Source organism: Lampetra planeri, chromosome 21, assembly GCF_965212315.1.
Source record: "Lampetra planeri chromosome 21, kcLamPlan1.2.h2, whole genome shotgun sequence".
Classification (NCBI taxonomy): domain Eukaryota; kingdom Metazoa; phylum Chordata; class Hyperoartia; order Petromyzontiformes; family Petromyzontidae; genus Lampetra; species Lampetra planeri.
The window spans coordinates 4,238,874-4,263,735 of record NC_136127.1 but is presented as its reverse complement, the minus strand read 5'-3'; the positions used below and the strand labels follow the sequence as shown (position 1 = coordinate 4,263,735).

General features: G+C 42.0%; 1 protein-coding gene across 1 annotated transcript; it reads right to left on the bottom strand.

Annotated features, from left to right (window-relative positions):
- Positions 1 to 1,497: 1,497 nt before the first annotated feature.
- Positions 1,498 to 24,862, bottom strand: LOC144724533 (signal transducing adapter molecule 1-like). Its single transcript, XM_078603765.1, has 14 exons — positions 24,665 to 24,862; positions 19,087 to 19,171; positions 17,107 to 17,182; positions 16,236 to 16,331; positions 14,619 to 14,765; positions 14,301 to 14,394; positions 13,076 to 13,334; positions 11,753 to 11,847; positions 10,562 to 10,641; positions 9,461 to 9,548; positions 8,546 to 8,600; positions 6,386 to 6,542; positions 5,785 to 5,933; positions 1,498 to 4,451 (listed from the first exon to the last, which is right to left on the bottom strand). Exons 1-14 carry the CDS (start codon positions 24,705 to 24,707, stop codon positions 4,172 to 4,174), a joined length of 1,704 nt encoding a protein of 567 aa, XP_078459891.1. The 5' UTR covers positions 24,708 to 24,862; the 3' UTR covers positions 1,498 to 4,171.

The following is a 24,862-nucleotide window of genomic DNA, read 5'->3' as shown; positions in this document are numbered from 1 at the left end:
GTCTAGAACAAGTTCAGGTTTTCAACTTGCCTCTGATGTTATCTTTGGCCGTAAATGAAACTCTGATCACGGATTCGTGGAACACTGTGGTAACCATTGTAATACCACACAAAGAATCCCCAAACTGAGTGTAGAGCAGTTGGGGTACGACTGTCAATGACCACCTATTAAGGCTGGTGCAGTATACATAGGGGTGGTTGCTGCCAGTACCACGTGCTCCACCACCTATGTTTTCTGCATTGCTGCTGATATTCACTTTACACCAATAAGACGTTGTTTTGGTAAGCTCGCGTAAATGTGTCGTTAAACCCGCCACAGCCAATTAATGATGTTTGTCATGTAAACGTTTTTCCTTGTGCGAAGTTTCGCCGTACTCGAATTGTAAATGCTTTGGGTTTACTCTCCAACACACCGGTGTGCTGAACTAGTAACTAATTGGCATCTTTGTTTTACGTGACAATCCTTACTAATTGGCTGTGGGTGGTGGTGGATTTAACAACATATTTATATTTACGTGATCTAACTCAAAAAAACCTTATTATGGATACCACGAGGACCTACATGTTAAATGTCGCATTTAATGCAGTTATTTTCATTTTATTATTTGTATTATTTAAAAATTTCATCTACGTGACTTTACCGAAAGAAAACTTCAAATCTAGAATGTTGCTTCTAGATTTGAAGCTTTCGTGACTGCAAGGATTCATATTCTTAGGTTTTTTCGGTAAAGTCACGTAGGTAAAAATTTTAAATTAATAAAAGTAAAATAAAAAATAAAATAATATAAAACATATTACTTTTATTATTTTATTTTAGTTTTATTAATTTTTTACCTACGTGACTTTACCGAAAAAACCTAAGAACTATAATGTTGCACCAAGTTTACATTTTTAAGAGTTGGCCTAGCAGATGCCCTTTTTGGTTAAGGTTAGGTTGAGGTAAAGATTTCAGGAACCTCAACCTCAGCAGAGCCTGTCCCTGGCCATAATTCAAGAGCCTCTGCTAGGCCAACTGGCATACATGCACAACACCAATGACATTTGCTCCTGGTGTCGTGCATCACAGCCAGGAACCGAAACTGGTGGGCGAGAGATCGTAATTGGGTCTTCGCGGCCTCTCACACATGCATGCGTAACACATTTGGGTGAATACAGGTGTACCACAGTTGGTTTCAGACAAATCTCACCCAGCTTTAAGGGCTATCATTTGTAAATGCATTGCATGACTGACATGCAGCGAACCATTCCTTGAGGGCAGAAAGAAGCACCACATCGTCGTGGGTGATAGGCGTCGATTGAAGCGATTTCAGAAGTAGTTTTGTGGTGTCCTCTTTCCCGGGCTGTTCCCTGATGCGGTGACACGAGGCCCTGCCGATGGAAGGAGTTGCATGTGATCGTTTTTTTTCATCCTGTGATTTCGCTTTCCAGAGCGCAAAAGGAACACGATGGGCAAGTCCCCAAACTAAAAACCAGCTAAAAACAAATACGCAAAATTCTGTTCACACTTCAAAATGTTGCCTTTAATAATAAAATACAGTATAAACATACAACAAAATAGGTAACGACCTTACATACAATATCATTTTACAACAAAACTGTTTTATTATATTTAACATTTTATTCTTTAAATATGAAAACCATAAAATCCATACAAGCATATTGTTGCAGACCATTGTGTGTAGTAAATGTATACATTCTGGCTCCATCGCACATAAAATAGACATTTAACTTACACAACATTTTTATTATATTTCTTATGCTTTGAGTTATGCTTTCCAAAAGGAATAGAAACACTAGACAAAAAAAAAGCCGGAAGAAAATTACAAACAAAACAAACTTGCATTTACGTGCGCAAAACAGTGTCCTTCAAGTACTTTTACTGTTTATCTTTGTAATTTAAACTGTGGATGTGTCAATGATGTTGCACAAACGTTGGGTTGTAGCTATAAGTCAGGAACATACGAAAACTTGCCATTTGGATTGACTCAACTTTTCACGTGCTTTCCATCCCGCTAGGTAGAATAAAAAGCGCACCACTTTCTTGGGAAGTGACCAAAAAAATTAAACACCCTGACCTCTTGGAAGTTCTCACCTGGTTCAACAAATCAACCTGAAACCAATATCAATAAAAGGCCAAGCCAGGGGCCGGCAACCAGAATAACAGGAATAGCCATTTGTATTTGATTTCAGTAAAAAAAAAAATCTATATTTCAAGAGCCGCAATGCGAGACGGTGGTCATAAATAACGTCACGAAGCAGTCCTTGCAGAGCCGCATGCGGCTCTGGAGCCACAGGTTGCTGACCCATGGGCCATGCTGATAAATTGACCCCTCCTCCCCTACTCCAGCGCTGGCTCTAAGCAGCCAACAGAGAGATTAGCAAGGCTCAACACTCATACGCCATACGCGTATGGCATATATACACGTTTGGCTATCAGCTAATGCCATCATCGACTCAAAGAACACTGTTTTTAAAGTACGCCGTCAATGCCAAGCCATCAAACGTTACATTGGACCCAATGACAAGAATTAGTTAATGCACCCAATCACCTACCTCCTGCTTTGGGGAATCCATATTCCGAGAAGCAATTTGTTTTACGCCATAAATGTCACCGCTAAGTTGACAGACGCAAACTCTTGCAAACAAATGCAAATGCCAGATTAATAATCATCAGTTCTTGCTAAATTAATTCATTCTTAAATACATTTCTGCTCATATAAAAAAAAGACAAGGCAACATGAACCACATACATTTTAAACGCCATGTACCGTGATATTTATTTACATATTTTACTGCAACAGTCGTTTTTTTCTTCAGGACAGGATATAACAACTATAGTTGTCATTTAAGCAGTTTTTTTTGTTATCATTATTTAAATATAGTGTAGACAATTTATAAAACAATTATATGAAAATTATTGAATTTTTTTTTCAGCAGTAACTACACCAAAATATCAGTCACAACACCCATGCCAAAAGTGACTTATTGGAAATGGCTATGCAAAAACAGTAGCGAGTTACTGGAATGAGTTGTGCCAATAAAAATAAATAAATCAGAAAATTGGGCAGCTGTACAGAACTTTATTGTTGGTACGTTTTTTTGTCAAATTATATTGTAATTAAATGCCCTCTGATGTGATCGTTGATATAAATCCCATACAAATTTCACATTGTAGTTAAAGGTAAGGTTAATAATGCAAAAGGAATCAAAACAGGATGTTTCAAAAGTAACGGATTAACTACAAAATCATTGCAGTCTTGTATCACATCTTAGCAACCGCTTGTCTTCGAATTCCAGTTCTCATTCCACACAAACGTCTACTTTGTCATGAAATATATGCCAGACAACGGTAGCCACGTGTAGCCTTGAATTCAGCACGGCAACAGTGAAAGGCCGGCAGATCTACTAACGACACCATCACGCGCGTGACTCCCAATGCGCTGGGATGTGGCCAGTATATGACAGTACAGCAAGCGGGATACTGACCTCCAGAGTTGCTCCTTTGTATGCAAGTGTTTTGTCCGAGTACCATAATTTTCTCCAAAAACAAACACGTTTTGCCAAAACACCCCAATACAGGACCCTCAAACAAAATAATCTCATGAGCCAGAGGCGTTTCAAGATAAATTGTCTCCACAGTCAAATGAGTGTAGGGTGGTTGATCGTCGGTGTTGGCAGCTCTGAGTAGTGGTGGAAATTATAAATCATATAGTATGAGCCAGATCAATTTTTTGTAAAGATTGTTGTAATTAATCAGGTCCCACACCTTTGCATGCGATTGTCAATTGTTAATGTATCCTGGCCAAAAGAGAATAGAGTTTGAAATGAAATATTAAAATATCAAGCTAATGGAGTATTTAATAAAATGTTTGGGACACTTTATAATGGACTCCATAATCTGGCTGGGTGCCAATGCTCACAAACGCATAACGCAATTATATGAGGCTATACAAGTTCAAATCTTTCTTGGGGGTCGACTAAGACCATCGTTTATCCGGCTTAAATAAAATGAGTAGCATTTTTGTGGGAAGTCAACGATACTTCACTTGCACCATGGGAATTTGGAATTTTAACCGTGGGCTTCGGGCCACCAACAGAGACGAGTGATGTCGTATTGCTTGAGTAGGGAGACACTCTTGACTCTTGCCTTAGCACCTGTACATGAGACACGCTTACAGCAAAGGCTGGTGCATGTGTTGGGCCTGTGCATGAATAAGCGGTTGTGCAGACACATAACCTGGGTTCACAGACACTTGATTGTGCACCTGGTATCCTGGATATTGCTGTTGGTGCTGCTGTGGCGGATATCCAGAAGGCTGCTGTTGGCTAGCAAAGGCTGGTGGCATCGGAGGCGTCCCGTACGGATGCGAGGGAGCGTAGCTTGCCGCCTGCCCGGCCATTGCCGGTAGAGATGCGTACTGCATTGCAGGTGGCATGGAGCCGACACCAATGCTGTAATGAAATATCAGCACAAACACTGTTAATGAGAATAACCAGACAATAATAGCATGGCATTTCTATGCTCAAATGAGTGGTTGAGCAGTACATGCATTTACCGCTTGTTGCAGAGATTCATGTAAATAATTCATCGGCCGCCCTGATTAATGCCACGTATATCAATTATTAAAATACTACACGCCATCCACTTTCACAGTGCACGTTAAAGATCCCATGACGTCAATCTGCAAGAGCAGGCTATTGTGCCGACCTCATGGCTGAAATTAGCCAAATTAGAAAATTACCCGCAAATTACTCAATGGGAATATACACGGCAATAACCCCCCCCCCCGCCCCACCCTGTGACCCCCCCTGGGAAACAAGTTCTGAAACTCAAGTGAGGCTTTCCTGGTCAAACACGCAAAATAATCACAATAATAATGTGCATCTCGTTTTTCGTCAATCCAATGCTGGATGAGGGCCTCTCCACGCCTCGTGGACCATGAGGGATATTGCCAGACTTCACCAGGCTGGTCAGCATGGGTTTGTGGGGGGAGTGCAAAACTTTTGCTGCACTGCCCTCTACTGCCCACAATGTATATTCAACTTTTTTGAACCTGGGGGTCACCCATCAAAGCACTTAACTCGACTAAACCCTCCTTAGCATTCCGAGATCAGATGCGAATGGGTGTATTCTGGGTGATTTGGTCAAAAACTAAGTGGTACTCCGCTCTCTTGGCAGTCCTGAGTCAGCAAGCAGGGGCAATTCCACATTCCTATGGAGGGGGGCTGTCTCTCCGTATTAAGGCCAATGTTTAAAAATCTAAATATGGTTCGGCTGTACCAGGGGATACCCATATTAAATTAATGTCAAATACAAACAAGGCAAACATAGCCCAGTTTAGTTTTACAGACTGTAGGGGCAAGTGCTGTTATCGAACGACTGTTATGACCGATACTGAACATGAGTGGATGGTGTGGCCAGCAGCAAAACCTGCCTGCCTGGTCACTATTGTCTCCCCAGTACTTCTGTTTGCACACCACTCCAGCTACCCATTGATATCTGAGTTTACTTAAAGGAGGGCCCACCTGGGAATTTAATCAGGTCACCAGGGTAGCAGTGCAATGGTGCGTATGAACTGCTGCGCCACCAATCTTCACGTAAACATACAGCATATACTCACGCAAAAACACACCCAAACCCATGGTAAATCCCCTGTTGGATAAAGGCCTCCCCCTAAGTGGCAACCATGTCTTGTGATCCTTCGATATAATTGCATACTTAGATACACATCGTTCATTTTTGTATTTTGAACTTCGTAGCCAACGGCGCCAATCCATAACACACCTGGGGTTAGTTGTGTGCTGTGGGGGTGGCTGGACATGATGAGGTGCAGTCGGGAATTGTGGCAGTGAGTTCAGGGGGGCCGGCTGTTCATTGGGGGGCACGTAGCCTTGCGGGGGTGCATAGTGAGGCCCGCTTGGCCCAGCATAACCCTGCAAAAAGTGCAAATGCGCGGACACACATACACACGAGTGTGCATGCACACGCACAAGCATGGAATACAAACGCAGGCACGTAGACGAACACAGCATACATACACAAGCCCGCATACATACACAAGCCCGCATACGTAACAAAAGCTGACATTCACCATTAAGTGGCTATGATACCACCATAACACGATTGCCAGACGAGGCTAGGTGGACTTAGAATCCATATACAGTGGCGTTGCCTACTAGCAGACAGTCAAATGACAGAGCCAGATGTTACAAAAGTTTGCACACACGCCACCTGCGCTCTTCCCCATTGTGCCAACTTGCTGCGCTTTATTCATCCGACACTCAGCCCATTGTTGCTCGTGTCCTGGATAAAGGAGATTAGTTTTACCTTATAACGAGTATAGCATTGGTAATAGCCATGCACCGAGGTGGTTGAATAGGCATACCTGTGACCCCGAGGCAGATTGTTGGCCAGGGTAGTACTGATGCTCGGTGTTCACCTTGGAGTAGGGGCAGTAGAAATGAGTCTCCTTCATCAGCCGATTGTACAAGCTAATGGCGTCGCCAAGGTTTGCATTCATCTCCGAGAGCTCCGAGTGCTTCCTGTTTGCATGAGCGCGAGCGAGGGACAATGGAGATCCAGGGAGGGAGCAGTGAGGACGGTAGAACTGACAGCAGATGCTTGCGGCTCAGTGTGCCCTTCTTATAGTCTTACGGCTACGTCCGCACACACACTTAAGTCATTTGCCCACTGGACCACACGAGACTTAGATGGTGGATGCCGGTAATGCAGCAGACTTTGAGGCAGGGTTGGTGGATCATGCAGAGAATATCACACGCATGACTATGACGTGGAAAGTAGTTGATAGTATAACTAGGTTTCTAACTTCTGTATTTTTTTTTGTATATGGGTCTATCCATACGAGGATTGTTAAACAGCAGCATATATCAGAATCACTTTTCGTGCTGAAAAAAAACCACATTGTTTACAGGGAGTGGCCTTTCCATTACAATCTAGTAAATCAAAGCATTTATTTTAGTTAGCCTGAAATCAAAACGTAAAAACTACTCTGGTTTGCTTGATTGCTTGCACAGAACCTCCCGGTTAACACAGGTTTAGAAGGCAAATAGTGTGAAAGTAGCAAAAACACATTTTACAAAAAGGACGTGGACAATCTGTGCATTTGTTTTCAGTGTTATGCACAGGTTTGTATGGAATGTTTTTTTTTTCTTGGACACTCTCATTCTCTCATTCGTGAAAATATCCAAGTGTGAAATTAGCCAAAAATCCAAATGCAGGACACTCATGAAAATGGAGGATACCCATGAAAAAAAAAAACGAATCTTGATTCTCAGCGAAGACTTCCCAGAGGAATACAACTCTTTACCATTAACATCACAAGATGTGAATAGACGGTGCTGTCGATAGCGCTCGACTGAAAATCACAAGATCATGTGCGAAATGCCTGATGAGTGGTTGACTCGGACCACGAATTTGTTAAAAGCCAGAGTGACTATCTGACGCAGACACCGACCATCAACATGAGAATGTGGCTCAGGGGAACTAATGAAGGCGAGCACTGCCCCACACTACTTTACCGTATCACGTCACGTTGACCCTGTTATTGTACAGGGAGTCAATTTCTGGCAAGTGGATTCCAGGTCATGGTGAAGACGTATGGTTCTCTGGCAGGTGTCAATGATCGAGGCATGTTTACATGCAACATATCCAGCAGTATCAACAAATGAAGCAAATGATAGTTTGCAGAGATTGAAGTTTCCATCTTAAAAAGTGTTATCTTTGCACATTTTGTCTTAATAGACAAATAATATATATTTTAAATACTGCCCATTCTCCACATTGCAAATTTGAGTTATTTTAGCAGCTTCATAAAACCTTAGGCAGAAGGGTAAATCGTTTTATTTTTCTCACAAAACATCCCAAGTGAATTCACACAAAATAAATCCAATAATGCCACTCACTGACCTACCTAGGTTAACCTATCAATCACGTTTACACAGCAAGTCTTGCTACATCTGTCATAAAACATGTAATTTATGTGGCGAACATTCGAATACATTTTGATCACCATTGGAGGCGAGGCTCTAAGAAAAGCTGTCTCGGGTGTGGACCAATCAATTTCAAGGACAGTGCATACATTATCAGAGTTGTGTTTTTTGTTTGCATTCCGACCGCAGGTATTGTGGTCAATGCCAACATGACTCCTTGTAAAAAAGGTGTCAGTTTTGTTGCCAGATAAAAGGGTAAAAAACCAATTATCACATGTTGATCAATGAGAGTTATCTGAAATCCACTCTTCTGCTTCTCATATCTCCTGCCTGTGATGCTGAAGACTGCGAGAATTTGGAGTGGGATTGCGACGGCTGCGTCAAAGCACTAATCTTGTGCCACCTATGGGGGGGGGGCCTGGTTTCAAATGTGCATTTGGGTCATTCATTAGGTTCTCAAGTGTGGCGAGTTGCGCAATAAGTAAAATTAACTTTTCTTCATCCTCATGAGACGACTGATAGAACCGGGATGTAATGCTTCTGTATGTTTAACCACCTGCAAGTACAGTGCATGAGCATCGGACATCTGACGTTACCTGTCTATTTCTTCCAACTTCTGGTCAATCAACGGCCCCATCTGGTGGCAAGATTCTGTAAACAGCAACAGATGCGAGGCACACATGATGCTTTACTCATAACTTCAGCCAGGAATCACTGGGTTGTTTAAAGTCAATTCCATATCCTTCACTTAAGCAGGTGACGAAGCCTGTACATTGATTGCTCTTTTAAATAACATAATGGTAAACTTCGATTTAAAGCTTTCGTGACTGCAGGGATTCATATTCTTGGTTCTTTCGGTAAAGTCACGGAGAAGGAAAATAAAAAAAATACAAATAAAACTATAAAATTCTCACGACGTTTCGATTGCAACACAAGCAATCATCATCAGGTGTGAAAACTACAGCAAGAAAATGTTCTTGCTGTGGAAACGTCGTGAGAATTTTATTGTTTTATTTTTATTATTTTATTATTTCCCTTCTACGTGACTTTACCGAAAGAACCAATAATATGATGGTAAACGTTATTAAGTAAAAACTGTTCTTATATCAAAATGTTTAGAGACAAAAGTATCTTCCTGCCCAAATTAGTCTGCTGATCTTCAACAGCAACTCTGAGATGACAGCAGAAATTAAACATTCCTATGGCAGGGACCTGTATTATCAACTCCAGAGAAACAATTGGCGAACTTGACTCCCGACCAGGATTTGAACTCACAACCTTCAGATTGCGAGTCAAGCACTTGATCCCCAGCACCACGCAGCTATATTTGCTATTACTAAAGTTTAGTTTGTGGGTAAAACTTTTAAAATATTGCATCTGGCATATAACAGAGGAACATTACGGCATACTCAGTAATGACCACTGGCAGAAGTTACGAGGCAGCTACAACAATCTAAACATGTATTTAGTATCGTAACAATGCTACTGGCGTGACTATAATTCGGAGGAACCTTCAAGACGTAGTAGTTCTGCAGACTCAGGACGATCGTCTTTGGGATCCAGGCTTTGCAACATGTGCAGCACGTGATCCATGCGCTCCTGTACACAAAAACATCCCGCGGTCAGACTGTGTGGGGTTCAGTTCTGCTGTGCCAGCTTCTAGAGGCATGTGCGGCTATAATATTGAACGGGGAGCCCACTTTGACTTGATTGTGACATGTTAAATTCAAAGTTTATTTCTGTTAAAACAAGCAATGGGATGGTGCAATCTCCATCCGTGGCCCTGCAGCAGTTAGAAATTCTATACCCCTGTGGTGTGGCAGTCTCCATAGGATGGCTGCTATTAAATTAGACTAACCCCAGGAAAAGTCAGAAATAATGCAACAAATCTAGTCATTATAACTATTATTATGAACATTTTTTTTTTAATTCAGGAATTCCTGACCAAATACCAAACTCTTTTCCAGGAAGGCTCTGCCAAGGTTTTTGCTACAGCAGCGGTGATAATTGCTATGCGTTTCCCAATTAAGTAATTTCTGAGTAATCTTGGATCATGACGTGAAAACACACAATGGCCTTCTCTTCTTTAAATAAGGTTATGGGATCTCCGATGTCAACTTTGAGGCATGGTTCATTTCGCGCGTATATCATGGTTCATACATCCACAGTACTCACCAGTGAAAGGACGTACTCGAATTGTAAATGTTGTAGGTTTACTCTCCAAGGCACCAGTGTGCTGAAGTTGTAACTAATTAGCACATTTTGTTTCCGTGACAAACCTTACTAATTGGCTATGTCGGGTGGTTTGGGTTTAACGACACATTTATATTTACGCAATATAACCCAAAAAAACCTCGATTATGGATATTGGTCATAAAAGCCTACTCCCATGTGTTAAACATCCACAGGATTAACGAGGGCACCCCTGCCGAATTCGAACCACGAACCTCTGCAATAAGTGGCGAACGCGCTACTGCTCGGCCACGTCACCTTGCACTGCTTCGATACACTCGTTGTGCTGGTGAATTTGGAAAGGATCAAATGTGGCAGGGTGAACTTTAGATATGAAGCTCACTTGCGAGCCACCGTCTGGCCGGTGTGTGCACCTTCACCTCATTAATAGACAGGGGTTCTGGGTCAGGTTCGGCAGTGGGAACTTCCTCTGGTTCTTCCCTGATCTCGTACCTTCGCACTGCACACATAAAACCCACACAGCCATTCAAAAAGACAAATGTCACTTAGTTATCCAGGACATCCTTGCTGACTTCAAATACACTTTGAGGGTCCTGCTGTGGAGGAAACAACTGCCCAGGTTAAATCTACACAAATGTGGGAATAGGTCTTATAGGTAAAAACCTACCTACTGTACTGTATTCTACAAGTCATAGCTTTCGACGGTCACTGCATCGCGTGCTTTCAGATGCGCCTCTGCGGCCATCTGGAACGCTTCCTTCTGATACTAGGAAGCCACTGGAGCTATGCTCTTTTAAACATAGATTGAAAACTAATTTATTTAGAACTGCTTTTTGTGATTAGTTTGTTGGCCTTCCCCCGCACCTCCGATTAGCACAGCTGGCGACGTACGGTGCAAAAGAAGTTTAACATAGACACATGCATAGCTTCAGGTGGGGCGTTTCAAGCATGTGGCAATCTCTGGGTGATCTACAAACCCTCCCTTCGAAGCGTTGGATTACAGGCATGGGCCGTGTAATACTAGCTTCGGCATGTCTCGCAATTACGGCTGTGTCCAAAGTTGTCGTCAGATTGTTGCAATAGATTAATTACGAGTGGCATGCTACGCCTACTCTCTTTGCCTTGTCTAAACATGTTCTTTTGTGCCCTCCCTAGTATTCAATCAATGTCTATTTATTTTTCGACTTGCATATAGCAGTGAGGCAACAATTGGCAAGGTGATTCTTGTCTAACATTAAACATGTTTGCTCAATGTCCATGCCAGCTGATGACCTTTCAAAATAATCTAGCGTTTTTGACAGGGGGATTTGTTTTGTAGAATTTTGGGGTATTCCTCATCCATTTACTACTTTTTGTTCTGACGTTACAATGGGAATGATTGACAGACATTCTTAAATAAATCAATATTAGTACGATGTTGAGGGTGGTAAATTTGATGATTATGAATTGTTACATTTATATATAGTTAAATGTTGATTATAGATGATGATGTTCAAACACAAAACACAGATGATTAGATTACAAGCGTCCATTACAGATGCTAATGTCGATGATGATGTCAACGATGATGACAGTGTTAATTGTTGATGATCATGAAGGACAAAATTTACCACTCTCTGGTTCTGCGGTGAGATCAGCAGTCACAAAGTTGGAGGGAAACAACCCGAGGCCACTCTCTGTCTCGCCTTTCCACCAGTTGGCATCGCTACACACAGACCAAACCACAACAGGGCTTTAGTGAGAACCCTATTTATATAGTATCTTATGTTACCATTCAACTACCTGGCTGTGTGGTGCAGTGGGTTAAAGTGCCTCAAGATCAGCAGTGGAGTTGATGCAACCCCAATGTCCATTTGAGCAGGGTGACACATTTATTTCAACATCATAACTTAATGGATGATTCTTGGGTTTGATATCAGGCCTCCCAGTAACAATAATTATAAAAAGGCCCACCCACTAAGTTAAAACTGACCCAGAGCTGTGACATTTTAACAATTAAATGTTTTTGGGATATATTAATCCATCTTCATACATGATGCATTGTGGGAGTCACTCTTCGCAAGTCTATGGAGCCGAGTGCGCAGATGAGAATTAAACAATCCGTAAAAAACAGCACACAATCCTGTAGCGGGATAAGGCGGCACTAATTTCATGTTTAAACAAACAGATGTCAATTGACACATTGATATCGATAAATATTGCTTTACCATCCAGGTGAAATGTTACAATTCCTAGTTGTCGCACTAGGAATATCATAGGAGAGGCTAAGCAATTTGACAATAGCATATGGCAAGAAAGCATTGTCGACAAACAGGAAGAGGTGGTTGCAGTAAGTGGGGCACATTCAGTTTAAAGGTGGACAGGCTTCTGAGACAGGCATCAGAGTGAGACTCCAAGGTCAGCAACCAGGAAGACCGAAATGCAGTTGTGGTCTTGATACTGTATAAGAGCACACCTTAGAGGTGATGTGTTTGCAGTGCAACAGTGGACGCATAACCATGCGATGGTGAGTTGACTTAACATCAATGGCATTGATTTGCACTTATTTTACATTTTTTGTCTCATATAAATATTCCAATTGTGAAACTGAACCCATGTCATGGGACAGATACATTTCCATTCACAACTCTCGCAACTAGCAGTGATAACATAATATAAGTACTTCCGAAATCACTTCAATAGGCCGCAATATGCACACATGGAGGGTACAGCCTTTAAAGCTGAATAAGACAATTTTTTTGGAGGGTCATTCATCACCAGGTTGAGTAAATTGACTCACTACACTTGAGAACACAGTTAAATAATATGTGGCTACCCTAATCTGAAGTGTCAGTTCGTAGTTATAATCTGATAATACCCATCCCCTGAACGACCGAGTGAACTTAATTGTTTTAATGTATTTTTATTTAGAAAAAAACAGTGTCTGTCTGTACCTGTCATCCAGCACAGTCAAGATTTCTCCAGCCCTGAAGGTCAGCTCATTATCTTCGGCTGCTTCGAAGTCGTACAAGGCGCGCACTTTACGCACGACACCACTCGGTGCTCCGAGTGGGATGGATGTCATTACAGCCTGTGGGTACAGGCTCGGTGGGGAGGCGAGCGACGGGCCGACTGACGAGGTGGTGGAAGAGGAGCCTCCAACACCGGACAATGAAGGATACTGCTTTTGCTCCTTGATAGAAAGCTCGATGGCTAAAAGAAGGGAGGGAGAGACATGAGAAGCAGAATTGGACGAACGAGTCAACGTGTCTCTGTGTTTGAATGAGCACGGTGGTGAGATGTTAAATACCTCCCCTGTTATACAGGAGTCATGGGTTCGATCCCAACCCTGACTCCTGTATATTTGGAGTTGGAAAGTTTTCGCCATGGTCGCGTGTATTTTTCTCCAGGTCCTCCAGTTTTTCCCCCCACATTTAGAAACATGTGTTTAAGAGTATTTGGCTGCAAAACATTTCCACATGATAAGCCACTTCGTTGAGCTATCATTTGTGGCCAGGTCGCTTCTGAAAAAGGGCTATAGAGGCTCAGTGGGCCTTACCTGATAAAATAAAAGTTTTTTTTACTAGGTTGTGCTCAGCTACAGCTCTACCATAAGGCAGCAGTTGAGATTCCACACTTTCATGCCTGTGGCCAGTCTCTCCATAGAATATGCAGTTTTTATAAATATGTCTTGTTCCCAATTATATAATTGTGCTAGTGGCATAGCAAGACGAATATGTCTATTCTGAACTTTCACAGATAGCAGGGCATCACCCAATGTTTGAGAACAACCTTTTGGAAGGTGATATGACAGATCTGTTTATGATTTAGTTTTATTGCATCTTAGCTATACCCATAGGTAAATTAATGATGAAGCAGTAGTAATTTTACCAGACCTGATAGGAATGATGGGCCAAATCAGTCTCGTACCATAATTGCAACTTATAACCTTCTGATTATGAGTCAAGGCCTCAAAATACATTATAAATTTTACAAGTTGTGCATGCTTTAAAATCTGTATGTCGCTTGCCACTGACACACATTTGTCTATTATGTCGAACAATGCCATGGGGTCTTTAGTGTCCTCTACACCTTTTGTTTTGTAACAACTAATCAAGCGGATGTTAATGAGGAGGCAGTTGATTATTGATGGATGCATGATGATGACTATACACAAACCTTTTGCAAGATCATCTTCCTCCTTTGACCTGACCACACCTTTTGAAGGCTCCTTTGCAGGGGATCCAAAGCCAGCCTTAGCAGCCTCCATCTCCTGTGGAATCACAAGCATGTCACATTATACAGATCATTGATAGCAGCCAGGCCAGTAACTCATCAGCAGGTGACAGTGATGATGATGATAATGATGACCATGTTGACAATGATGGACTGTTTAGATGATGATATAAGCAACTGAGATGCAAATGATAATAACAATAGGTTGACTACAATAACAATACAAGAAACAACACGCACAAGCTGTCAATGTGCCTGTACCTTTGAGCCAAGGGCCGGAAACTCAATTTCCTTATCCTTTAGATTCTTGATGATGAAGAAGAGGAGACACATCTGGGAGTCATTCTTAAACTTCTCCCACCACTCCACCAGCATTGCCTTTAATCGATCGCACACCTTCGGATGTGCCTGCAATCACAACCAATAATCAAAGCATAACCCAACATTTACCTGCAATTATATTTAAATGAATTCATATTCAGGTGCAGCCTTGGTGGAATGGTCAGCACACCGCCCGTGCAATCCAGAGGTCACTGCTTTGATTTGATCTCCTGGCGCGGCAGGTGAAAGAGCGGTAACGTTTCTTAAATTCCCCAGCCTCTATCCACCCAACAGTATAAACGAGTACAAAACATTCGTGACTGCAGGGATTCATATTCTTGGTTCTTTCGGTAAAGTCACGTAGAAGGGAAATAATAAAAAATAATAAAAAAATCCTCACGACGATTCGATTGCAACACAAGCAATCATCATCAGGTGTGAAAACCACAAGGCCTAGCAGTAGTTGCGTTCGTCACTTGTTGTAGAGTTTTCAAATACAGCAGCCACCTTGACTGTTACTGCGAGTGTGATAACCATAACAATGCAATCCATCTGCTTCACAGGAGACGGATATTAAAGATCCCTGGCATAATTCGCACTGTGCCATCGGCAGGGTCCAAAGTTGTAAAAAAAAAAAATTACCCGCAAATTAATCAATTGGGATTATACATTCCTGGTCTCTTGAATTCTCACCTGGTTACACAAAAGAATCTATATTCTTAAAAAAAAAATGTTTACCATCATCTGGCCGAGTAGCACTGTGCTCAACTTGCAATCAGACAGGGAGTTTATTCAAATTCCATTTGTGAGTTGCTGCTGTCCATTATCCATCCATGGAGCAAGAAGACATTGACGAGCTATTTAACCGACAGAGAACATCTGCTGAGATTCTATTTCTCTTTTTTTTAAGCTGTCAAGCCACAGTTAGTTTAAGGCACTCTTAAACATTTCCAATGAAGTATCTCCTTTGCTCAGGCAAGTGTGCGGTGTCAATTATGACCACTGGAGGTTCTGAGCCAGTGTTGAAAACTTTGATCACTATGGCAGTGGGTGTAATGTTTTCACAGGATAAACACGGTTGACTATCTTTGAAGTGGGATGTAAACTTGGGGGCACACTGGCTTTGGTGTCTGTGTTACAAATGAATCCTTTCCCGTTCCGATGATGTACGTGTACGTCATTAGTTTTTCTTCCGATTCCGTTCCGATGACGTATGTGTACATAATCAAAACGAAAACCGGAAGAAAAAATAAAATAACATTATCAGTATCGAGGCTCCCACCAGGCCATGCGGGGAGGGCGTGTGGCTCAGTTTGACGTCAGCTATCACTGAGTGCGGTTGTGTCGCTACAGTTCTGTGGTGAGTACAATGTCTTTAAACACAACGGCACTATGCCTCTCTAAATTAAATAAACGCTGAGCCACTTGCACGTGCCAAAATTCAGAGGTGAACAGGACCCACCCTGCAACTTGGGGACATCTCGGAACGTGAAAGGGTTATGGTTGTTATGTTTCTCAATGTGTCATTGGTATGTGGTGTGATGCAGCATCACTCACCTTCTCCAGAACCTTCGTGACTTCATCGGAGAATTCCTTCGAGCAAATCTGCACTTGGAAGGGCTTCCCACAACTTGACACACAAGCCTCCAGCAGCTGCAACATTGAAATTAACGACATTATAACGAGTCTCAATGGAATCATCAACATAAAATGTAATTATTACCACCAACACAATCATCTTCATTAGTTCGACCCGGCCCTAATGTGTGGTCAATTATTTAGCAAAAAAAAATGATTACACTATTGTGGACTATTACTCAGGCCACGTTTTCAAATATTGGCAGTCCTCACAATCTGCCTCCCGAATGCAGGAAATGCCCTCCAAGCCATGCCCAGGGTGGTGCAAATAATAATGCCAATAACCGATGTGGTAAATTTTTTGTTCAGTTATTGATGCTCTTAATATTAGCATGGGCCAGGTCAAACTACTTGGGTTAGCATAAATGTGTATTGTAATTTTCCAGTATTTTAGCACAAAAATGGCCAGGAAGTTAAACAAAGCGAGAGATGTAATGAGGCACGAGCCTTGGCCTGACAGACCCCAGAGTTGACGCTGCTATAAGCATGCAGTAAAGCTTCAGGAGGAGCTCAGGGGCCAAGGTCCCAAGCCCTCATGGGCTCAGTACAATGTCAGCACTACATTACCCAGGATCCCAATGGCTGTGGAAATCAGGTACTGGTATCCAGTCTCCTTCATCCTGCACACATGGCCTACCCATCACAGCCTACAATGCCATGTTCTATTCCAAACATTAAAGTTGCTTACCCGACACTATCCTGCCATGACCATCTTATCGCATGCCATATGCACCTATAGTCAAATAATCTGGCTTTTTGTAAATCTAGCTACACCATTGATTATACTCACTGTCAGAGAATGCATAGCCACCAAAGGAACCTTGTGCTGTACTCTCTTGATGATTGCCATTAAGCAGTCTTTGGACCTGCAAGCATTACACAGGTGAAAAATATATAGAACATGTGTTCTCATGAAGTACAAAGGTAATAGCTGTTCTGCTAGGTTATGTAAAAAAATTGCAACATTTAATCGGAATGGACTCATTCATTTGTACCTGATGATGGTTGCTTGTGTTGCAATCGAAACGTCGTATTCTATTATTATTGAATTTTATTTATTTCTATGTGACTTTACCAAAAGAACCAAAGAGTAATTCCTGCAGTCACGAAAGCTTCGAATCTAGTTTGAACCACCTCCATGGGGAGGGTTTGTCGTGCTTGTTTGTTCCACACTTAACTTCTAATCTAGCAATCTTTGGAAGAACGTCATCAACCAGGCTATGCGTTAACTGTGTGCTAACCGACTCTCTGTGTTGCATTGCATTAAACTTCCTAATTTTACTAAATTTGCTTTCTACTGTGCTTGTTAACAAGTCCATTCTCGCCTCCGGCTGCTATGGGCAGGAATTCCACACAACCCCCCCTCTGCCCCCCCCCCCCCCCCTGTCTCTCTCTATTTAAGGCCTCGACACAGAGACGTTGTCTTTCTGTGTGTCTATGTGTGTGTGTGTGTATCTCTGTTTGTCTCTGTGTGAGTCTCTCTCTGCTTGTGTCTGTCTGTGTGTCTCCGTGTCTATGTTTTGTCTATCTCTCAAATTTAGCAATCTTTTGAAGGACGTAATCAACCAGGTGGGGTGTTGACTCTTGTTGGCTGACTCTCTGTGTTGTATTGCATTATATTTCCAAGTTTACTATGTTTGTTTTCTCATTCATTTGTACCTGATGGTTGCTTGTGTTGCAATCGAAACGTCGTATTCTATTATTTTATTTTATTTCTTTCTACGTGACTTTACCGAAAGGACCAAAGAGTAGGGCTCTAACCGGGATAAAATAAAGCACATTCAACTTAATTTTAAATCTTGATTTGAAGTTTTCGTGACTGCAGGAATCCATACTCTTTGTTTCTTTCGGTAAAGTCACATAAGTAGAAAAAATAAATAATCAATCACGACGTTTCGATCGCAACACATGCAATCGTCATCTGGCAGAAAGACACAGCAGCAGAACTGCCGAACAAGAAAGGGCTGTTGCAATCAGAGTTTATATACAGGTTTGAGGTGGGTGTCACCCAAGGGCAAGTAGGCGGGGTCCGAGATGAAAATGAGTCCCGTCACGGTGCTCACTTTTCCCATTGTGCTCGTTAGCATTAGCATGCCTATCCACCTTTGGCGTGGCTGTTGTCCGTGCGCACGGCAACGGGACTCCTTTCCATCACGGACCCCGTCTACTTGCCCTTGGGTGACACCCACCTCAAACCTGTATATAACCTCTAGTTGCGACAGCCCTTTCTTGTTCTGCTGCTGTGTCTTTCTGCCTGTTGACGATTGCTTGTGTTGCGATAGAAATACCGTGATTTATTATTTATTTTTTCTACCTACGTGACTTTACCAAAAGAACCAAAGAGTATTAATTTTAAATGTTGTAAATAAGTAAAAGTCCAATTGTTTCTCTTCTCCAGTGAGCAGTGCTCATGTCCAATGACGGCTCTGAGCCAGTGGAGGAAACTCCGCATTCCTATGGAATGGGCCATACAATTGCTCTGAAGACAGGTCATCACTCTAAATGTCGACTCATTATTTAATTTTCGATTATAAGGCAGAGTTATTGATGATGGTGATTAATGTTTTCGATTTAGCCATATAAGGAACACTGTTGATTTCCCACCAAGTTGTATTAATTTAATGGACCTTGGAAGGCATGTGAGATGACTATCATCATCATTGCCATAGGCAATCCGATGCTGGATGAAGGCCTCCCCAAGCCTCCGCCATCTCTCACGATCCTGCGATGTAATATGTGACATGATTAAAAATGGTAAAATTTCAGTTACCCATTGGGAGACGCTTCAACTTGACTGCAGATGTCTGTGATTAGAGACCAGTCTTCGGTTGAGTTGCTTTCACTAGTTGCTCGTTCTGTATATGAACAAGATACACACAGGAAATGTACACGAGGACAACGATCTCTCAATTTACCTTAAAAAGCAAAGCAGCAAGTGCCCTTAGCAAGCAGCTATTAAGGCCAGTAAGGCACAATGAGGGGTTGGTGTGGCAAGTGGTCTCTTTTCAGTCCCTCCAGAAAAACGCGATTATGCGATCGCAAGATTTCACGCAAAATCAGCCAAAGTCCGCATATTTATGCGGGGGGCGCGTTTTTTCAAATACGCCGCACTTTCGCCGCATAAATTGCAGATTTCCGCGCGCAAAATATGCGGGCTTGCATGATTTCATAATCCCCGCATTTTCGTTGCAAAAAGTCACATATATCTTAGCAGAAAGTTGAAAAATGTTGCGTTTACTTCACACAAGCGCAGCCATTTCCCCTGTTGCCATGGGAACGTTATGAAGTGACGTCACTCATTACGCGACATCATTGAAAAGCTGCAAACCCCGCGATGCCAATGAAACCATGATGAAGCCCGCAAATCTTTCTCATTTGCCAACAAACATAAGCGCAAAAGACCGCGCAAAGCAGTTCCCCAGTGTGTTACATGACAGTGGGGGCAAATTATTTTGCATAGCTACCTCTGTAAAACAGGAAGCACACATTTTATTTTTTAATATTTTATTTATTCATTTTTACAGAAGTTGTAGCATATTCATTTTGTAAAGCTACAGAACTTGTTCGACTCAATGTTTTGTAAGTTTGAGCCATCTGTTTGTTAAGGTCTGAAATAAAACAAGATGAGAACTTAAATATTCCCAGCACTTTCTGTGATGTAGTATGCTTGCTTATCATAGGAAGTAATAAGAAATGACTCTTTACATTAAAGTAGTAGCCTAGTGAATAGGGTGTTGGGGGAATCACTTTTTTTTCTCTTTTTCATCAAACCGCAGTTTTTGCAAGTTCCCGCAATTTTTGCAAGTTCCCGCAATTTTTGCAAGTTCCTGCAATTTAATCGCATAAAATTGCATAAATATCCCGCATATTCCATCGCATTTTTTAAGAAAACGTGCCGCATAATCAACGATTTTTGCCCGCAACAATCACCAAAAAACTCCGCGTTTTTCTGGAGGGACTGTCTTTAGTCTTGAACACTGCACCAAATTTAAGGTTAAATGGACTAGAACAGAAAAACTGTTTCAGACAACCCTTGCTACGAATGTATATGGCTGGGAATCGAACCCAGGTAATCAGGATAGTAACGCAGTACACAAACTACTGTAAATGTATCATCTCTGGACATACACACCCGAGCACACAGCAGGCAGCAACATTAAGTAGCAGTTATGTGACCAATGAGCACTTTGTGCCAAGCTCGGTGCACTTTGAGACCATTTGGAGTGGCAAAAACTTGAGTTTACATGACATAAAACGTTGCTATGAGTAAACATGACACAGCTTCAAGCGCCCAATAAAAAATCATGGTGTAGAGATGCACAGATGGAACATTTACCAGTCCTCTGTTCGGTGACCCCAAAACATACACAAACATTCACCAATAGCTATATACTCTTCAAAAAAAGCGTCGTTGGAACACCTATCAAGGCTGGAATGATATAAGAGGGGTAGGTGGGGTCCCAATCCCACACCTGACCACCATTCTCTCTCCAGTGCTAATGTTTATACACCACACAAAATATTAACTTAATGATGAGTGGACCCAGGTAAGGCCCAGGACAATTTCATGTACTTTCCATTGATATTAGCCATTTGCGGGAATCAAACTCGGGCCGACGGGTTTGTGGTGCATTAATCGCTACAAGTAATGCTTTCTCTCTAAACCACATAACAGACACACCACAATTATCATATTAAGGATATCATAACCATGATATTGGTTAGTAGCGCTTGGTGTTAAGTTCACCAAAATGTGTTAAAATCTGTGTTGCAAACGCAGGACAACTTAAACCCATTGTGAAAACCCACAGATCAAATCTGTTAGGCACTTAAGGAGCACAGTGCAAACATTGGGCATACTGTAATGGCCGGTGTATAATGACTCACCTCTATAATTAGCGTTTTAGAGGCAGAATTGGGTGGAACAAGCGGTGGCTATACAAGGTTACCTAAAGAGATGACATGCAACTTGTCTGCGAAGATTTCAAAATGTTATCTCCTTATTGTATGGGTTTTCGCCCGGTACACTATCGTTTTCTTTCCCCTGCAAAACGTTTGGTTAAATATCCCAATTTAGGACCCTTCCGAAGAAGTATTGAGACCTAATGAGGCTTTGCTAAACCAATACAAAACATATTACATTACAGCAATAATACTATTGGTACACAATGTTCCACTGTTAAATATAGTGCTACAGGTTGTGGAGTATTTGTATAATGTACACAATTATATATGGCCAATATAGTGTACAAAATCAACATAAGTAATATAAAAAAACTTTTCAAAAACACGCTTTCATGAAATGTACCCTACTAGTAATTGAAGAACTCCACGACTCCAGGAAATGGCCCCCCGAAGCTTGCCATAACGTAAGGGACCGTGGTCAATTACAGCCAACATCAGATTACCGTGGACAATTAGACCCAAGCCGAAACATAACATCTAAAAAAGATTGTTTAAAAATATTTGTTTATTTTTTATGATAGAATATAGTATTGTCATCAGTATGACACAAGTATACCAAGTTGGCAGTCGATACCACATTGGGAAGTGGGTTAAAATTAAGTTACAAAATTTGAGGATACGACAACAACAACAGAGCGAGTTAAATAAAAGCGTGTAATTAAGTCTAAAAACGTAAAGGTGCAGCCCTGCAATTACTTGCTCACACCACTACTGGCTGAAGGGCCTCCCCCTAGGGAGAGCTCGAGAGAGCCCTCTTTGGAGGGTATTTGGCCTACTTTTCCATGCGCTGCTTAGGCGACGTGGAAGATGGGTGGAGTACCCACACGTTTCCCCACTGCACGCAACCTGTCTAATCGACTTCTTCTTTCGTATGGCGGATTTAGATGCAGAGCGACAACTACAATTTCACATTGAGGTGGTCAAGCCAGATAACCGTGTCGGGCATTTGTGGATCTGGCATTGCCGTCGTGATATGTTGTAGGGTCTGTTCTGGATGACCACAGTCGCCCACTGGAGAGTTTTTAGTTTTCAATTTGTGCATCAGGTATCTGCATCTGCCATGGTTTGTGCGGATGTGGTTTAGGGTGGACCATGAGCTTCGTGGAAGAACCAAACCCAGGCGGATCTTCTGTTGGGTCTTTCACAAGGTGGCCGAGTTCTTTTGAACTCCACTCAGCTTTCCTAATCGACCACCTGTGGCGAACCCATTTATCCTGCTGGGTGGACAGAGGCAGTGGGGGGGATTAGGAAACTTTCCCATTGTTTCAAAATCCGTTGAAAAGGGCCTAATAGTTAATCGGATTCCTCCAGTATAAATAAGATTCTGATTCTGCATCGAACTGGTGACTGCAAGTCCGGTGTGATAACCATTAGACCACGGCAGCATGCTTAACATTTAAATGCAGATGTATTCAGAAAATTAACAATTCCTTACACCAAAATAAAACATTAACTATACGTTGATGTTTGATTCAACAAGGTCCCAGTTGCCCCTTATGAAAGCAAGGGAATTACCCAACTGTATATTTAACAAACTCAACATAACTCGTGTAACTGTAACCTGATTCAACAAATACTTTAGATTCAATAAACTATTTAACAACGATTTCTTAAATATTTGCAAAACATTAGTTTCTTCTTTTACATTTCGAAGTATTCCATGACAAATCATGACGCTTCAATCCAGTTTAAATTGCTAAAAACTGTATCGCATATCCATATTGTTTTTAAAATGTAACTCCCTAGGGTAAAATTACATCTTCTTCCCTGTATAGTACTCGGTTCTCCTTTAAAATACACATCCACATCATCATGGTGATGTGTGGGCGTCAAAAAAGAATAGGCTATATTCAATTGATGTGCTATGTAAAGGATTAACTTTAGAAATGTTGGCCAATCCAGTCAGTTCCCCAGGTCTCCAATTAAATATACAATAGACTTCACAATCTCAATGTGGTTTCACCCGGTTAAATACACAATGTTACAATACTGTAATCCATTACCGAAAAGTGTCATTATTTGACGAGTGAATAATTAAGGTCCATTCCTTGCATCGTTCCCAGTTCTCCCCTGTAACCATATTACAGTACATTTGGCAATATTTAAATGGTTTATAATAGTTAAATTATAGGACATCAAAGTTGTTATCTAAGAGTGTCATTTTGTGGACCCTTTAGGGTTCATTGTTTGCTCCCCTCGAAATAAAGGAAAACATTATCTCATTTGACAACTTAACTCGCAAAGCATTACCTCTATCCCTTTAAAATCCCACTTCTGGTAATGTTTTGAACCCGCCCCTACTGGGCATCCGTGAAAAGAGCTTCATAGCTCAACGGATCCCTCCAGGAGAACTCAACATTCTCATTCTGATACCGCCTCTCTCAATCACAAAGTCAACCTCAAAATAAAAGCTGTACATTTGTATGCAAGCGCTCTACTAGTGCTAGCGTTAAGAAAAAAACGCCACTTTTTTCAAATTTTCTTGCTGTGGTTTTCACACCTGATGATGATGATTACTCGTGTTGCAATAGAAACGTCGTGATAATTGTATTGTTTTATTTTTATTATTTCCCTTCGACGTGACTTTACCGAAAGAACCAAGAATATAAAGCTACACCGTCTCATGCCTCAAGCATTACACGTCTCTCTGCTTGACCCTAAAACAAGAGGTGGAAAATCCACATTCCCACACAGCATTGGCCATCATTATCAAACACTGTTAATCCACTATTGGATGAGGGCCTTACCAACCCGCCTGAGATGAAATAATCCACATCCTCTGGGTTACAATGCTCGTACGTGTAGAAGTGAACCTAGTGGTGTTTCCGGATCCAACGAGCAGTGGTGGAAATTCCACATTCCCTCGGCGAAGCGCGTCATTTGCACGATATAATTAACGAGCTATCAATGTACATTGTGTTTCACAGCCATTGTATAATCCGCTGGTGGGGGGCAAAAGGTCTTAACCGTGGTGAGTGTCTGGTCATGCTTCACCGCGCTGGTCAGCGATGGGTTGGTAAAGTGTGTGAGCAACAACCGGACCGATCTCGATATTACTCGCCACCGATGTTATACCGTGGTCGTGAATGAATGCAGTGGGACGAACCACTGCGCCACCGATCCGTCACTAGATGTCCATGATGTACTACGTGTGGCAATGACGTTACACATGAAATAGACTTTGGTGGTGGGGGTAACACCATTGTGTTCCGTATCCACGGTCGTGGTGAACACCTTACACCTACCCTGGCGACGTAAACTCGCATTTACATTGCGCAATTCGTACAACGTTAATTACAGTATTGCGAATTGTTAAAAATGCGAGTACAGTGCGAGCGCGGTACAGTGCGGCGTGTTGTGATGAGGAAGAGAGCGGCACTCACCCACGTCGCCGTCGAACGGGTTGGTGGGCGAGAAGAGCGGCATCTTAGCAATCTAAATTATTGAACAACAACAACAAGTTGGGTCGACGATAGCGAGAGACGTTGGAACAGCAGCAACGACGACGACGACGACAACGGAGGCGACGAGGCGGAGAGAGAACTGGTGGCTGCGTGTCGGCGGGGATACCCGGGAGGTGT

Bases quoted from the DNA above. Each gene is read 5' to 3' on its own strand.
- LOC144724533 (XM_078603765.1), bottom strand. From the start codon at position 24,707: ATGCCGCTCTTCTCGCCCACCAACCCGTTCGACGGCGACGTGG. The intron at 13,335-14,300 runs GTTTGTGTATAG...CCCTTCTTTTAG, and splicing joins GGAAGATGATCTTGCAAAAG to CCATCGAGCTTTCTATCAAG. The intron at 11,848-13,075 runs GTACAGACAGAC...GTCTGTGTGTAG, and splicing joins TTGACTGTGCTGGATGACAG to CGATGCCAACTGGTGGAAAG.